The 17402-nt window shown below is 35.9% G+C and overlaps 1 protein-coding gene across 1 annotated transcript in view; it reads left to right on the forward strand.

Annotated features, from left to right (window-relative positions):
* The window catches only part of ACVR2A (activin A receptor type 2A), a 95191-nt gene that overhangs the window by 71803 nt on the left and 5986 nt on the right, over positions 1-17402 (forward strand). The window contains exons 5-9 of the mRNA XM_037167683.2: positions 7940-8083; positions 9748-9891; positions 10869-11014; positions 12716-12830; positions 15463-15601. Of these exons, the coding sequence (XP_037023578.1) occupies positions 7940-8083; positions 9748-9891; positions 10869-11014; positions 12716-12830; positions 15463-15601 (688 nt within the window). The remainder of the gene's footprint in view (positions 1-7939; positions 8084-9747; positions 9892-10868; positions 11015-12715; positions 12831-15462; positions 15602-17402) is intronic.

Below are 17402 nucleotides of genomic sequence, written 5' to 3' on the forward strand. Positions count from 1 at the left end.
GCTGCACATTAAAATTAATCAGAGAACCTTATTTCTAAAAGTTTCACTGAAATTTTAAAATTTTGAGTTTCATTTTGCTTTGGCCTGTGGAGAGCCCAGCCTGACAACTTGCAAACGGGACTGATGCATGTAGACCAGAGTACATTATTTCTCCTTGCCTCCTTGGTAAGGAGATGGTATGGTAGTAGGATAGTATTAGGTTTGCTTTTCTCTCTGTTCTTTTATTTCCTGTATCTCATCCTAGATCCAATTCCTTCATTCTTAACTACTTCATCACTGTCGAATCTTTTTTTTTATTAATTTAAAATTATAAAAATGAAAAAGCCCATTTGTTAGTGAAAGCTGCTTGTATCAGATAGGCTGGGAGGTAGGTATTCAAATTTGTTTGTTTTGTTTTTGCTCCACGGCTCACCTAGTGCTTGAGTGCCTATTGTGTGCCAGGTCCCAAACTGGATGTCTTATGGTAACTAGCACCAGAGCGGTCCTTGCTCCACCTTTTTGAAGCCCACAGTTAATATGTAGGTGAACTAAAAGTAGGTTGGTGGGTTGGTTGGTTGGTTGGTTGGTTGGTTGTTCGACTTTACAGCTTGGAGATGAAGGGTATAGAGAGTAAGAAGGGAGTTGCTTCACTGATTTTGGGCAAAGGTGGAGGAAAGGAGGAGAAACATCCGATTCCAGTTCTGTAGTGGTTCGGAGAAGAGCCCCATGTGGGGTGCTTAGTTAATTTTAAGTGCTCAGTAAGTGTTAGCTGGCATTACTGAGTAACAACTTCAAAACTGTATTCAAAATGAATCGTTGTTATTAAAGCTATTGTAGATATGTATGTCAATACTTTGAAATTAATTTAGTGTAATAAAAGATTTCATTTTGGCTCTGTCAAGTGCTATACAGAGCACTGTACACATAGTAATCTTTCAACACCCTGTCGTATAGGTTCCGTTTTAAGTCCATTTTATAGAATAAGAAAGTGGAGACACAGATAGGTGAAGTGTCTTCCTTGGCCTGGAGTCAGCCTGCTGAGTGGCAAAACCTGGGCGTTACATGTAAGGCTTACTGTTCATTGAAGTAAATTTAGTGGAATGGCTTATTTTTTCAATAATTTTGTGGGGCCCATAAAAAACTAAAATAGGATAAGGGTAACGATCAGAGCACATAAATAACATTTAAAAATAGTTTTTATAGAGAGTGTATATAGACCAATAGCTAACATAACCATTTAAACCATATCACAATTTATTAATGCATAGCATGGTCCTTTTTTCATCCTTACTTGCAGAAAACAAGTGCTGAAGTAAATTTAAAAAATTTTTTTTCTGGACCAGTAATTTTTTTTTCCTGTAACCTGGTGCTGCTGAGCAGCAACAGAAGGAGAATGGGCATGCCTACGTCTCTTTCAGACCTTTAACCCCAGGGCTGACTACCCTAAGGACCTAACCACTTCTTAGGGATGTGTTCAGAATCCTGATTTCATCTACTTTGATCTGTCTTTGCTTTGCTGTCAGGAGGAATTAGATGAGAGAAACTGTAGGAAGTAGGAGTTGATAAAGCACAAAGGAATTTTGAAGCTCTAATTGGATGGAATCCTGTTTGTGCCTTTGAAAGCATCAGTGCTATTGAATCTGTTAATGTAGAAATGTCTTTCTTTCCCTAACTCAGAAACATTTGTCCTGATACACACACTATGTTATTTCTTTATAGATTCTGTTTCTCTCTACTTGGCAATAATCTTTTTATAATTAGCAGTTGTGAAATTTCTTAGAATATAAGATAGATAGATAGATGAATAAGGGAAGACATATATAGAATTTGTTAGTTTTCAAATATTTGGGTAGAGTGTCCTTAATTCTTCTTGATAGTTCTAAGGAATTGTTGAGTGATGTCAGAATAGTTTAAATAGGAGGAAATGAATGTTATGTCTCATATATATTTATTTATAGTATATAAATGAACCAAAATATGTATTTCTAAAAAGTATTTCTTCATATTCTAGTGTTGTGTGTCTAACTGGCTACTAAATGTCTCCACCTAGATGACTCCAAGCACTTTAACATTCAAAGGTAGTGACCTTCTCTCTCAAACCTGGTTCTCAATAAATGGAACCAGTAACCACTTGGTTACACAAGTCAGAAATATAGGATGGATTCCAATACTGTTTTTCTGTTCTTTATCTCCCTCCTCTAGTACTTACTCCATTTCTCATTTAAACGATTGTAGAAAGACTCTCTCCACAGGTGGAACTAAGTTGCCAGTTTCAGTCAGGATCTTTGTCAAGGTGCTTAAGGTAGTGAATTTTTTTTCTTGCTCTTATTTTACGGTTATGCATTTATTAGTGGAATCTTTGACTAGTCTTTCTTCCCTACATTACAGTGAGCGTCATGAGAGCAAGGGTAGTCAGTGCCTGGAACAGAATAGGCACTCAGTTAACATCTGTTAAATAAATTGAAGTATTATTCATTTTTTTTCTGATGTTTGGCAGTTCATTTCTTTTCCCCTTAAAAAGTCTTTTTTTGTTTTTTTTGTTTTTTTAATTCAGCAAACCTAATTACTTGACACTGATGTGCTGATTGGGTTTTTCAGTATCGTCTCTAGATTATAGTTAGTGACATTCAGGTTCCCATTTTCATGTTGGGAATACAGGCTGTTTTGTTACTTTTTTTATCTATTTATGTATTTTGGTGAATTTGGTTTTTTTTGGATTTTGTTTTGACCTTTTTGTTTTCTAATATAATTTGCACAGAAGCCTGTTCTTGGTGTCTCTTGTTTAGTTTGGATCATTCTGTAGTTTACTCTAACGTTTATTTATTGAGAAGTCTGTTGAACAAAGATAAACTTTTTGGTAACTGCCATGAATGGCACTTAACTTGCACACACTGTTGTTACAGTAGCATCTTTATCTCTGAAACCACCTGTATGAAAACAAAATCTGAGAGATGTTTAAACTTTGGGAAGCTGTAGTCTAGTTATTCATGTGGCATGAATTTCTTTGAAGGGATGAATTTTACCCTGGAGTACTGATAAGATGTTTCGATAGTGGGATTAGCTAAGCCTTTCAGATGAATTATAAAATAATCCTGAATCATTCACAGGAGAAAATTAAGGAAGAAAGAAAAACTAGTTAAGCAACTGGCATGGATGACTTGTCAAAAAAATTTTTGTTGCCATTGTTTTCTGTAGATGCTGTAGAAAAATAGTGGAAACTGGATAATATAACCGGCAATTGGAGAGATTCATAGCATTCCTTTATACTGTGATAGTATTTCTATTAATTTTAAATCTGGGCCCTTACTTGTTTTTTGGATAAATGGGAAAATGAAAATCTTGTTCCCTAAGAGTCTACTCAGACTGAAAAGTATGTGTGGACACTTGTTCCCAGGACCCACCCCTGCCCAACTTCTTCACTGTTGCTGTGGCTGGGGAAGTAGAATAGCAATAGGCCTGGTGTGTCACTCTTTCTATTTAATCTGATCCTCTTAGTCTTCCCTTGTTTGTTTGCTTGTTTGTTTTACCCTAGTGTATTACACACATTCACATAGGTAGGTACTGGAAACAGTTTTCTTTCTCACTATTACGATTTTACTGTCTTCCATGAAAGGGGAGTGAAGCAGTTGAGGAAGTAGCAGGAGATTCTAGAGATTCTTAAGATAACTATCAGAGTGTGGTCTGAGCAACTTAGCTATATACAAATTTTTTCATTGCTCCTTCTACAGTTTTTGTTAAAGGCAATACTGCCCTCTGGTGTCCACAAGTCAATTCCAACATATATCTTAATTAAATTATTATTTTTACTCATAGTTAAGATGCTATAACATCTTAGAAAAATAAGTTTCAGTTGTTTAAGACTTGGTTTAGTTTATTTGCTGGTTTGAAGTCCATTGGATCAGGTAACTTGGGGTCCTACAAGAGTCATCTATATAATACCCCTTATTTGATAGGTGATGTCCAAGTTCATTTGTTTTTTAAATATCACTTTCCTTTGTTTATAAGGAAAGGGTTCCCAATCCTCATTTTAGAAATACACGTTGGATCATTGCCAACTTTTAAAAAGCTAAATCATTATTCTCCTTTCTTCACTTTTGTAACTGATGTGTCATTTTTCATTTCATTCTGGATATAAATCGTAATTTCCTTTGCCTGTGTTTTTTCTTCACAAGCACGCCTTTCATATAATGATAGAGGTAAGATGCCTTGATGTTTGTTTCATGGTTGTGGAACTTCTTGTGGATGCATACTAAACATTTTGTTCTTAGATTTTTTTGTTGTTGCTTTACTGTGCATCCTTTATAGTTTATACATTTATGTTATGAAGTTTTTTCTACTTTTAGTACTGAAAATATGATTGATTTGTTATAGTAATAGTTTCTGGTTTTAAAGGATTGTTAACCATATTTATAGTTATCTGAGGTGGAATGTAGAAACAAGTGTTTTAGTTGATTAGAAGTTAATACCTAATGGCTAGATTTTTAGTCTCAAAAGATTTTTAGCCTTAAAAAACTTGTATCGGTTAATTTTTACATTACATCATTACCTTAAATGTCAGTTTTTGTTCACTTTTGACAGGGGCTGACTTTCTGGTCAAATCTATCATCTTTTCATGTGAAGTCTATATTTTCAGGTAGTTTCATCTTTGACATCTTTAGCAGGTAGATTAGCTAGGGATCTTCTGCTGTGTGGAAATTTAAGACCTTGTTTAGGTCAGAGTTCACCCTTCAGATGGAGAATTCAGAATGAGTAAAAGGATGACAAACTCCTTCGCAGCTCTTCCTATCTGATAACTTATCCTAGCATCGGTTAATAGTAGTGCTACTGGCTGTTGTTGGGGTGGGGGACACCTCTTCCAGCGGTAGTCATTTGTTGCTTCATCACATGATGTCTTACGATGCCGTCACTTTTACATACAGACGGGTAAAGCAGGGATATAATCAGGGCCATGTTCTAATGCGTATCTTTTTAACTGTGCAAGAATAGTATTGATACTGCAAAAGAACTGGAGACTTAGGGGAAATTAGCAGGAATTAAGCAGTCTTCATAGCTGCCCCTGCCCCAAAGTAGTTTTTTATGTGGCAGGACAAAGCCCTGTTTTATGAATAACATTAGAATGTTGCTGTCATTATGAAGTCTAAGTCTGAGTTTGTCTCCCCAAGTATTCTTATACTTTAAAACTATAAATCTTTATCTCTAGAATCAAGTATTTAGTTTTTTTGTGGGTAAATTAGTGTAGTGACGTTAATAAGCTCAAAATAACTTCTAATCTTATAGAATAAGTAAAAGACATTAGAGATATAGTTAAAAATTAATCAAGAGCTGAAAGGAATGAAATAGATTCTAGTAATTTTTCATTGAAAAAGCAAAAGGTATGTTGATTTGTGTTATAGTTCTTCAGACAGTTACCTGTTATAGAGTTACTTGTTTTTGAACTCAACCTTTTAAGTATTATAGGATATTATTTAAAAACACACATCATTTCTAAAAGTTTTGATACTCTATAGGACTGTTCCTTCATAGACCTTTTTTATCACCCTTTGAAAATTGGCCAATGTTCTCCTTATTTTAAGTTTTTCACTTACAAGTAATTTTGACGACACTGTTTTCAGGCTCTGGTACATTGGTAATATTATTAGGAGAGTAATCTAAGATTTACTAAAATAATGGCAACTTAGAAGTTTGCTGAACAAAGCCTTGGAACTTATGGAAACTTTGAAGATTATTCTATATTTAGCAAACACTCAGTGATTTTTTCCTGAGCATTGAAAATTACCCTATTTTTCCTAAAAGTAAGCTTAATTTTTGGTTAAATCACATTTTAAACTGCTGACATAGTCTTAATTTAACGTGTGAATTAAGTCATCATATAGACAATCATATCCAGGTGGATGGTTCTCTTTAGAACCAAGAATGGACAATATATATGTTACCTCGAGAGACATTATCAGTCACTTTATATAAAAGCTGTTTAAAAATCTTAGTGTTTACATTTAGAGCCATATTACTCTTTACCTGGTTATTTTTCCTTCAGCTTTCAAGTCTTATCTGTATACTTTAGTTTCTGGCATCCCCGCTTTGAAAACTCAAGTTTTCTAATTTACCTCTAAAGGAGGGGAGATCATTGACTTTAACTTCATAGTTAAAGTTTTTCAAATGAAACTTTTTTTGGTTAGTTAGCATAATTATTCTTTTATGCAGTTATCCAGCAATTCTTAGACTTCAAGCATTGAGTTTTCTTTGCCTGTAAAAGAGTAGTTTTCAACTTTTTCCTCTTTAACTTCACATTCACATAAGGAACAAACTCCTATTGGTAGAATCCCCTGTTACAAGTATAAGTGATCAGTCAAGGAATGAGGTAGGGAGGGTTGATTTTAATAAAACCTTCCCAGAGATTCTTGTGTCCCTCCTACTCTAGACTGTAACTTTAGGGGCCATATTTCTTCTACAAGATTTGTATCTGACCTCCTTGATTCATCACTGTTAAATGAAAACGGCCTTTAACTCTACTAACCTTTCATATTTTGAATGTGTGATAGAAAAGCAACTTTTGTAAACATTAAAAAATAAATACTGAAATTGAAATGAGTCACAGAAAGTCTCGTAGTTTATCTTACTCTAACAAAATAGGAGTTCGGAAACCATTTTGCAAACATTGTCTACTTTAGTGTAGAAGAAGAAAGTACATTTTTTTTCTCTTTAATACCTTGCAGTGTTTCTATTCTTGAAGGTCCTTCTAATGTTGACGTTAACTTTTTTACATCATTAGTGGCACCAGTGGGCTGAATAATGTCTAAAGGGAGCACTAACAGTCTTCAGGCATTAGAAGAGGAGACATTTTCTTTCTCGGGAGGAGAGGAAAAGCAGAGAGAGATGCACTGATGTGGGGAGACATACTGTGTTCAGGTGTCTTACGTTCCACCGTGGCATAGTGTCTGCTGCCGTAGCCACAGAATTTTAGTTGCAGTACTCCTTACGCAGTTCAAACATTTTTATTGCTTTTTTCCCTCTGGAAAATTTCCAAGAGGCTTCTTACATCCTTTGTTTCTTGCAGATATTGAACTGATAAAATGCTTTCAGTGAAGAGTTGTCACTTTACTTTGTATAGAAAGGATTCCCTTGTCCCTTGTAAATGCCATACTCCTATTTGTATGCTGTATTTGCTCCATTAAAAAAAATTAACTGTAGCAGTACACTTCTCTTTATTTTACCCTACCCTAGCTGCTGTGATAACTACTCACTTTCTAGATTATTATTTGTACTTTCTTTGCCAATAACACCCAGAACACTAATACATTTTACCTCACATTCAATTTTGGGAAATAATTGTAAGCAAAGGGATGAGTTGTTAATAGGTTGAAAAATTAAAGTGAATGGAACAGTTTGACTATAGCAACATTAACTGACATTCCTGTTACATGCTTTGTATTTGATATACTTCTCTGTGATGCTTTTGAGAATGACTGTGTATATTTCTGAGATTAAATGAAGAAAATATTTAAATAGAAATTAGAGGAAGTAGGGGATTTTGAAGAGGTTTTCTTTGAGACACAGCCTTGATTTGCTGTTTCCAGCCCTTTTCAAATCCTCATTCCTTGTCGTCACTGGATGACGCCTTTGAAATACTGTTCGAGGTGTCCCAGAGGCCACAGAAAATCTTAGTTGGGAAATTAGTGATACTAGATCAGAAAGACTTTAGATCTTTTCTTGTGCTGTACCTATATAGCAATAGTGCTGAATGTTGTGAAAACTCTTAATTCAAATTGCTTGCCTTGTGATCATGTAGGTAATTAGTGAAGCTTGAGGACTCAGTTTTGAAAACATTGAAGTTAATGTCACTTGTATGTGTCTACTGTTTCTGTCAATTGATTCCCCACTATTACTCACTTTTCCCCTCACATATAAAGTTGTACATATCTTGTGCTGCTTTTTTGATATTAGTATTGTTGTTTATCTGTAGGACCCAGGACCACCCCCACCTTCTCCATTACTAGGTTTGAAGCCACTGCAGTTATTGGAAGTGAAAGCAAGGGGAAGATTTGGTTGTGTATGGAAAGCTCAGTTGCTCAATGAATATGTAGCTGTGAAAATATTTCCAATACAGGTATGTTGATCAGTTTTCTAATCTGCATATATTTTTTAAAAGATGCAACTGGCTAGGTCATCGTAACTCAGAAGCAGCCTGCAACATAGGCCATGTTTTTTAAGATGGTTCTTGTGATACTAGGGAAAGTGGTTAGCCCTGTTATGTCTGCCTTCTCCTCTGAGAAACAGAATTAATGGTACACCAGTCAGTATGTTTTCTTAACAGTGGTGGAGTTACAATAAATGAACATATAGGAGATCTTTTGCCAGTAAAAATTCTAAAGAAATACAAAGTGAAGATGAGTAATTCCAATACAAATGGAATCATTGTCTGAGTGGTTAACTTTTACACTCCCATTGACACAATCAGAAAAAGCAAGCAGAATAGTAAAAGAGTAGTATGCTTTGTTTCAGAATTGCTGTTTGGAAATATATTACCAAACTATTCATTTTTTTTCTACTTTGAGTGTTTATGTAATCATTTCAGATTTTGTTCGGTGAATTTTCAGATGCAGTGAATCAATACTGTAAATAATTGGTTTACTGTTGAATTTTTATTTTTAAAGGGGGCTGACCTCATAAAACCTTGGTGTAATACACCTCTGTGGCTAATACCACACATGGGATTGTGGTCCTGGCCAGGCTGGGTGATGCTGGCTTCGTGACTGCACCTAGATAGGAGATTGTCTTTGTTTAGGCGTTATCATAAAACCAGCTTCTTCACTTAATATACCTAGATTTTAGCCTTCTTGTCTCTCCTAAAGCCTATTTCTTAAGAGTCTATGAAACAGTTTGCTATTACTGTTTTTTTCTTTTGGTGTAAGTGTATATACTATAAAGTATAATTTAGTTTTTAGAGGAAGAATCTGTTCTGTTATGCCAAGATCTGCAAATACTTGGGTGATATTAATGTAAGATTAGTGACAATAATAGTAGCTAACATTTTATATGATGCTTCCATTTGTCAGGTAGAGGTGCTTACATAGGAGTTCTCATTAATATGTGTCTATGTATTACGCATATACAACATACAGTATGCATATAATACAGCAGCTTAATGAGGCAAAAACTGAATGGTTATGGAATTTGCCAAAGGCTCTTCATTTGGACCCCGAGAGTCCCTAACTGTTGATGCGATCTGCCTTCCTTATTCTTCTCTTACTGTGGAAAGAAACTGTAACTTTTGTAAGTTGATACGTAGTAAGCATGGATCAGTTGCAGGCACAAATGGTGTGTAGTGTTTTAAATTAGTGTATTTATACTCCATTGTGCTCTTGTTGGCTTTACAGGGTATCTAAGCATTTTATAGTCTTTTAAGAAATGGTTTTCTAATTAGACAAAGTCATTTTGCCTGGATTTCATCTGTCGGGGGCATTATTCTGAGTAGTAACACAAGCAGCTCCACTCCGTGATGAAGTTCTTACTCTGTGGTGCTAACTTGCAGCAGAATGCGTGGTCATTGTAGACACAGAGGTGCAGCATTTCCCTCAAAAAAAAAGTATTATTTTGAGGAAATGGGGGAGGGCAGGCATTTGGTATTACTTACTATCAGAGTTTTATTTAAAAACAAAACTAAAGAGTCTTTTTAACACTTTGTTTTTGCCTTAAAACTTGAGTAATTTTTGGATATGGTTTATTGACTCTGTTCTTTGCATTCTTACTATTCTTCCTTTTTGACTGCAGGATAAACAGTCTTGGCAAAACGAATATGAAGTCTACAGTTTGCCTGGAATGAAGCATGAGAACATATTACAGTTCATTGGTGCAGAAAAACGAGGCACCAGTGTTGATGTGGATCTTTGGCTAATCACAGCATTTCATGAAAAGGTAAAACGCCTTTCGATTTTGACTCAGTAAAGTCAGGGTTGGTTTGACTACCTAATATTGGTTACATATCCCTCTGCCTTATTTTTCTGGGAACAGTGTGCTGTTCTCCTTGGTTAGAATTTATAAATAAAAATCTATTTAAAAATAATTTATTTTAATAAAAGAGCAAAGATGGTTTTACCTTAAGCCTCTGTTTATAACATCAATCTTTTGTCCCTGATTTCTTGTGCTGCAATCACCTGTCTCACAAATTATTTTAATATAACCAATGCTTAGTAAATGTACCCATTTTTTTTTTCAGTTTGAATTTTGTTTTGTAAAACTCTTTAATCGGTATAGTTTAGTGATAAAACTCGAATTAGGAAATTTATCTGATCTTTGATCTGTCACTCATTTGTAGGGTACTTAGTACCAAAGCACACTGGCCATTTCCCTGCTTTCAGAGTCAGTGTGAAAAACACATTAATGAGGCAGGAGATTATGTTCTTCTGGGCCATTGGGTCCATCAGTGTCAGATATAAGTGCCTCTTTCACTTCTCTTAATTCTAGACCAAAAAGATGGCAGTGATGCCTAGAGGATTCTTTGTATGAGTTGTTTGTATGTCTGAACGTTGTGCTCTCCTAGACCTATGATATAGCACCTCTGTAGTCAGTATATTTTAACTTCTAAAGTATTTTCTGGAGCTTTAGATTTTCGACTACTCATCTTTTTTTTTATTTATCTTTTTTAAACTTTTGCCTTTTGAACACGGGAAAATTGACCCACCATCTGTGCTCGTAGAAAATCTTTGAAGATTCGTGGTATTTCTAGTCAAATGTTCATTAATGTGAAACTTGAACCATTCCAGACTGTTTTTTGTATATTATTCACCAAAAAGGAAAGTATGTTCTCTTCCATAACCTCTTAAAGGGAGAGTTTCCATATACAAATGGCTTTTGTCAAGAGCATAAACTGTTTTTCTTTCCCCTTTCTTTAGGGTTCACTGTCAGACTTTCTTAAGGCTAATGTGGTCTCTTGGAACGAATTGTGTCATATTGCAGAAACCATGGCTAGAGGGTTGGCCTATCTACATGAGGATATACCTGGTCTGAAGGATGGCCACAAACCTGCCATATCTCACAGGTAGAGCTAAATTTATATTACTTTCCCAAATAACCCAGTATTTGTTTAATATTTAAACATTTAATCCCTGAACAAAATAGATTTTTCCCCTAGTTATCTATTCATGCTATAAGAGGTAGAATGATTTTCATTTGTTTTTCAAATTAGTTTTGAGATTGGCCAGGAAATAATTTGGATAATGTATATATTAACATCATTAGCTTGTTAGTCATCATTAATTTAATTACCAACTTATGTTGTAATTAGTCTCAGTTTTGAAAGCATGGTTAAGAATAAAAGTGTATTTTCTCTAAATCAAAGGGTGTATGTGTTTAATCTCAAAACATGATTCCTCTATAACCATGAAGATAGTTATAAACAGGAATAAGGTGATACAATTCAGAAGTATCTGTTTTGCTTATGTGTTGAGGGACCATACAATCACTACCTGAGCTGAGGTGGCAGGAGGCACCATTTGAACAAGAGTATTTATAATTGCCTTTTTCAGGAAAGAAATAATACTTGGACAAAATAGTTGTTATTTCCTCAAAAGGGAAAACACTAGTTCCCTTGAACATGGGATTCAGTTTGTCACTGTGTATTTAACTTCTTCAGACATGTGACCAATTTGTCATCTTGTAGTATTCAGTTTAAAGATGGTTGCTTTAAAAGTAGGTATAAACTTACTCATTTAAAAAATACTTAGTTGAGTGGCACCAGGTGGTGTTGTAGGTTACTGGGAGGCTTACTTTAAAGCCAACTCTCATATAGATTCTGGTTTTGGAAACTTCCACCTTAGAAATAGCTCCCCTTTCTTCTTAGCTTCCTATATTCAGTCTTACTGCCTCTTCCTGAATTTTTACTTACCTCATTCCATTCTAGAGTGAACTGAACCCCTAAGATTATTAGGATTACCGTCCCTAAAAAAATTTCAGTCTAAGGCTGATTGGTTTTGTAGCATTTGTGTGTGTTTCCCTGTGCCTCCTCTGTCCCCTCTCAGTTTCTGTACACACAGGTTTAACCACTGCTCAGCAGTGTTTAGCGTAGGCACAGTAATGCCAGGATGGACCAGTTAAGGCTGGTGTGCACAGGACATCTGGTTGCCTTAAAACATTACTCTGTTCAGAGCATCAGGATTCAGCTGGAGCAGTTATATGTTCTTGGTATAAAATTTCTGTTATATGTTCCTAGAGATGCTTTTGTGCAGCAAGGCTGAGGAATGAATACAAGAACGACTAAAATAAGGGGCCATTCTAAAATGTAGGCCTGTACCAGAGAAGGCCATGATTCAGCTATTTTTGAAAAGGTTTAAATTTTGGTTTTTAAAGTTCTGTTTTAATGGGAGTTTCTAACGATAAACTCTGCTATATTCTTATCTTAGAAAACAGCAGTTTTATGATTGGTAGATAGGAATGGCATAGATAACATGTAGGCTGGATAGTATTTTTGGAGTGGCACTTTTTTATAAAACTGTATTATGGAGAGAATTCCTTCTTATTGCCCACGTTATAAATAGGAATTTGTCACTGTATTCTTTCTTGTGCTTTAAGCAGTGTGGAGACTTTGCATAGGCTTTTTCTCCTTCTTGTTTTTTGTATTTCATACTTTCCAGTAACTATATTTTATAGCATACATAGTCTCCCTCTTTCCCACTTTCAACAACAATTTTAAAAAGATGTACCTGGTTTAAACTTAATTTGAATACTCTTTCTTTTTTGCAAGGGACATCAAAAGTAAAAATGTGCTGTTGAAAAACAATCTGACAGCTTGTATTGCTGACTTTGGGTTGGCGTTAAAGTTTGAGGCTGGCAAGTCTGCAGGTGATACTCATGGACAGGTAAGAATGATAACTGTAGCCTGTAAGAAAAAATAGTTTGTCCCATATTTTCTTAGCATGGCATACCTGGATTGGTTTAAAATATTTGTGGTGGTAATTCGATTGGCATTCTAATGTAAAATGACCATCTTAAGAGTAATATGTTAAATTTGCTAAGGAGACATTTTCATACAATGGTGATGGACCGGTTAGTACCTCAAGTGGTTTAGATCAAACAGTACATAAAGTAACCGAGACAGATGTCATGGGATTCTGTTTTAAAAACTAATCAAATAATCCAAAACATTTTAATAGACCTTTTTCTTAGGGAGTTCTTAGATTAACTCAGTTTTAGTCCTTTCACTATCTTAAGAGGAATGGAAGAGTTATCAGTCACTGTTCATGCTACAGTGTATTAAGATCCACTGCCCATTTTTCCAGACAGCAATTATAGTGTCTTGTTTCTTGGCCTTATTGCTTCATTTTCTCTTTAATCAATTTTATAGCTTTTCTCTGAATTCTCTCCAGAGTTCAGAACACTTGTAAAGCCCGAGTGAGGAGCCTGACTCTAGTCCAGGTCTACACACGGAGATCTCAGTAAAGGGAGCCTTTAAGAAAGCCAGAGGGGAAAGAACGTCATCTGTACACTTTATTCTCAAACACTGTGAGGCTAGAAAAGGTGTTGTCACTCCTACCAGATGACTTTTGTTCAGAAAACCAGCTTGACCTGAAAGGTGACATTTTTTTTTTTACAAAGCCAAATGACTTAGACTGTGGCATGATCATTTCTTCTTTCAAATCATGCAGATTATTTGCTCATCTAATTCTCAGCTTTCTTTTTTCTCCAGCATATCCTATTAACTTCCAAGAACACAGTTATCAGAGAATCATAACACAACAGATTCAGCAATAATGACTAATGATTTAAGCATTCAGTTTGGAGCAATGGCCAGCAGTGATAGTTCCAGAAAGGTTGACACCAAATGTGTTTGGAAACAAAGGCAGTTTCTTGGAGAATATCATTGAGAGGGGGGTTGTGCGGGCAGCCCAGGGACAAGCTTCTGTGGTTATCTTGTGATTTCGTAAGACTAAACTCGGTGAATGGTTTAATCCTTTGGTACCTTGTAACCTTCATCCCTGTTTTTATAAGGAAAAATTTGGGGGCTCATTCATATCTTTTTACACTTTCACAGTTGGGTTACATGATGAGGTATAAATAACTAATTACTTACATCAGTTCCTTGACTTTAGATTTCATGGAGCAGAAAACATAAAAATGCAGAAATTCATGTTCTTATACATTTTATATATTGCACTATTGTACAATTAAAAGAGTTATTTAAAGTAGAAAAAATTAAGCTTTTTTACTTTATTCTTTTTTTAATATTTTATTTTATTTATTTTTTTAAAGAGAGGGGAAGGGAAGGAGAAAGAGTGGGAGAGAAACATCAATGTGTGGTTGCCTCTCATGTGTCCCCTACTGGGGACCTGGCCTGCAACCCAGGCATGTGCCCTGACTGGGAATCGAACCAGTGACCCTTTGCTTCGCAGGCCCGAGCTCAGTCCACTGAGCTACACCAGCCAGGGCTACTTTATTCTTATCAAATCAATTAAAAACGTGAACTTCATAGTTTTGGTAACCTATTTTTATTATCTGTATATTTGCAGATAGTCACCCAATTCTAGTCGAGAGATCACAGTCACCTGAGGGTGGAGCTCTTTGGAAATGCCAGTATCTGGGCTTCACCCTAGGTCCACTACTCAAATCGATTCTGATCACCCAGCCAGCTCACACAGTTCTTTGAGCATCTATGTATGAGTGTTGTCAAGCACCAACCAAAGCTACCTGTAGGAGCTTAGTAACCAGTGTTACATTACTAAGAAATAACCAAATTGTCAGGGACAGACAAATCGAGAACTCCAATACAATGAATGAACATAATAGATTTTGTAAAAATAGAGTTTTAACAAGTTTGTCCATCCTTTTTTGGCTAATTCTTTTCACATTTTGTATTGTTTATTTTTCTTAATACAGAGAAAGAGAAACCCTTTAATAAAAGTACTTTTTAAAAAAGATACATTTCAAAGAGTATGCAAAAGTACAACTTAAAAGTATGTTTTTTCCTCTAGTCCATCTTTCTCCCCACAATTATTGTTCAGTTTCTTGTGATTACTTCTAGAAGAGGAGGAAAAAATTCTTAAACATAATATTAATATACTTATTAAGTGTACCCAGAAAGGATCTTAGTATATATATATATATATATACTAGTGTATATATATATATATACTTAGTATATATATATATACTATATATATATACACACTGCTTTGTTTCTTTATGTTTTCATCCTATAGTATTTTGAGGAATTTTTCTCTGTCAGCCTTTATAGATTTACCTCATGTTTTTTAAGAGCTGCAGAGTAGCCAGTTTGCTCGGTCAGTCTGGTGGATGCCATTGCTCTTTTCAGTGAATGTCTTGGCTACGACATTATTTGAAATGTATTAAAATTCTACTTGACTCTGTAGTCTGGTGCTCCTCATCTAGTTACGTTATCTGATATTAGACCACATTTGGTTTTGATTCTTTTTACAAGATTATGTTATTTCATAAAGTTAATGAGTATTTTTTTGCTTTCAACATCTTTTTCAGGTTGGTACCCGGAGGTATATGGCTCCAGAGGTATTAGAGGGCGCTATAAACTTCCAAAGGGATGCATTTTTGAGGATAGATATGTACGCCATGGGATTGGTCCTGTGGGAACTGGCTTCTCGCTGTACTGCTGCAGATGGTAAGGGGAAAAACATTTTTTAAAAAGATACACACACAGACACATAATACATGTATGGAAAGGGATGATTACACTCAAAGGTAATATTTTAAAGCACAATTTTTTATTTTTTTAAAACAGACACCAAGAGGAGGTAGCTTAAAGAGAATTCAGGAGGCAAGGAATGGAGGGAGGGCAGGACGCGTTGCTCCTTCTACCGTTACCAGAGGTTTTGCTGGGCACTTCACATACTTTTATGTTATTTCCTAAAATACTTTGTAAGTAGTAATTATCTCAGTTTTACAAAAGAGGAATTTGAGGCTCAACTTTTAAGTAGAAATTGAGTATTTTGCCTTTTTTTGCCTCAAAGTGGCAGACGGTAAAACCTAGATTTGAAACTCTGATGCAGACAGGGAGGGCTGCTGCTTTGGTTGGCCCGGGGGCTCCTGCCCCAGGCTGTAAAGCCAGCTCTTGTGGTTTGAAGAGACGCATGTAGAGTGGGGGGCTGGGGGACGTTGCCTTCCAGGATGCTCAGGCCGAGTCTACCCATGTACCTAAGTAACCAGATTGAACTGAACAGTCTGTCCTCCATGGCACAGAACCGAGCACGCGTTGGGATTTACCACAGGTTAAATTCTGGCTCCTTAGAACTTTGAAAGACTCAGTTATTTTGAATGCTTGCTGGCACAGTACCTGGGTTCTGAGGATTCCTGTTCTTTGTTCTTGTTTTCGAACCCCTTGTTCAAGTCCTGTAGATATTTGCATTGGTTGATAATAAAATTGCATACTGTATATTGCTGGTGTGATGGGTTTATGCTGTTCTAGGTACTGTCTTTAGTGCTTCTCCCGAAGTCTCTCCAATTATATGATACAGTTTTTACCTGTGAGAATGTAAGGCACACTTTCTCTTTAACTCCCAAATGTAAATTTACATGATCTGGTGTTTTAGATTTTAATTTATAATTGCCTGAAACTTTTCTGCAGATTGTTAAAGACCACAGAAATTGTGTTGTTGAATATTTTAAAAGGTATCATCAACTTAACCTACGTTTATAGAACTCGCTGAAGGATGGTAACAGTCTTAGTGTATGGCAGGGGTGGCAAACACATTTTCACCGGGGGCCATGTCAGCCTCACGGTTGCCTTCAAAGGACCGATGTGTGTAATTTCAGCTCCTTAACAGTTAAGGAGTAGTTACATTTATACAGCCCTAAAGTTATTTTGGCCCTTTGAAGGCAGCTGCGAGGCTGACGTGGCCCCCAGGGAAAATGAGTGACACCGCTGGTGTAGGGTGTATGAGGTTGGATTTGGGGCACTGTGATTTGAAAGGAACTTATTAGTGTGCTCAGGAATTCTGGACAGCCATTCATCCTTCCGAGACAGGGGGTTTGGCACAGGAGTGGATCCAGAACCTAAAAAAGTCTGAAGCAATTTGGATATAATCTAAGCTTAGAAGTCTGCAGGAAGAAGAGTAAGGTATTCAGTGTATTTTTGACTATAAATGGAAGAGGAAGGGCATTTAATGTGGGCATTTATGGAAGCGGAAGGAAATGAAATGACAGGCATCATAGGAACATACATTTCATAAGAACTTCCTTAATGTGAACTCCCCAAACCAAAAACCATTGGATATGATTTTATGGAGGATACTCAGGGCCCTGCCATTCAGTAATGTACTGTTTCATTAAGGTGATCAGTTTTTTCCTGGGCTGTTTAACTCTAGAGTTAAGTGTGGATTGTCTAGCCCAAGTGCTTGGTACATAGGTATTCAGTAAATACTTCTGTATAAATGTAATACTTGAGAAATAAATCTAAGGAAATG

Source organism: Artibeus jamaicensis, unplaced genomic scaffold (genome assembly GCF_021234435.1).
Source record: "Artibeus jamaicensis isolate MK-2021 breed Jamaican fruit bat unplaced genomic scaffold, CSHL_Jam_final contig_603, whole genome shotgun sequence".
Lineage (NCBI taxonomy): Eukaryota > Metazoa > Chordata > Mammalia > Chiroptera > Phyllostomidae > Artibeus > Artibeus jamaicensis.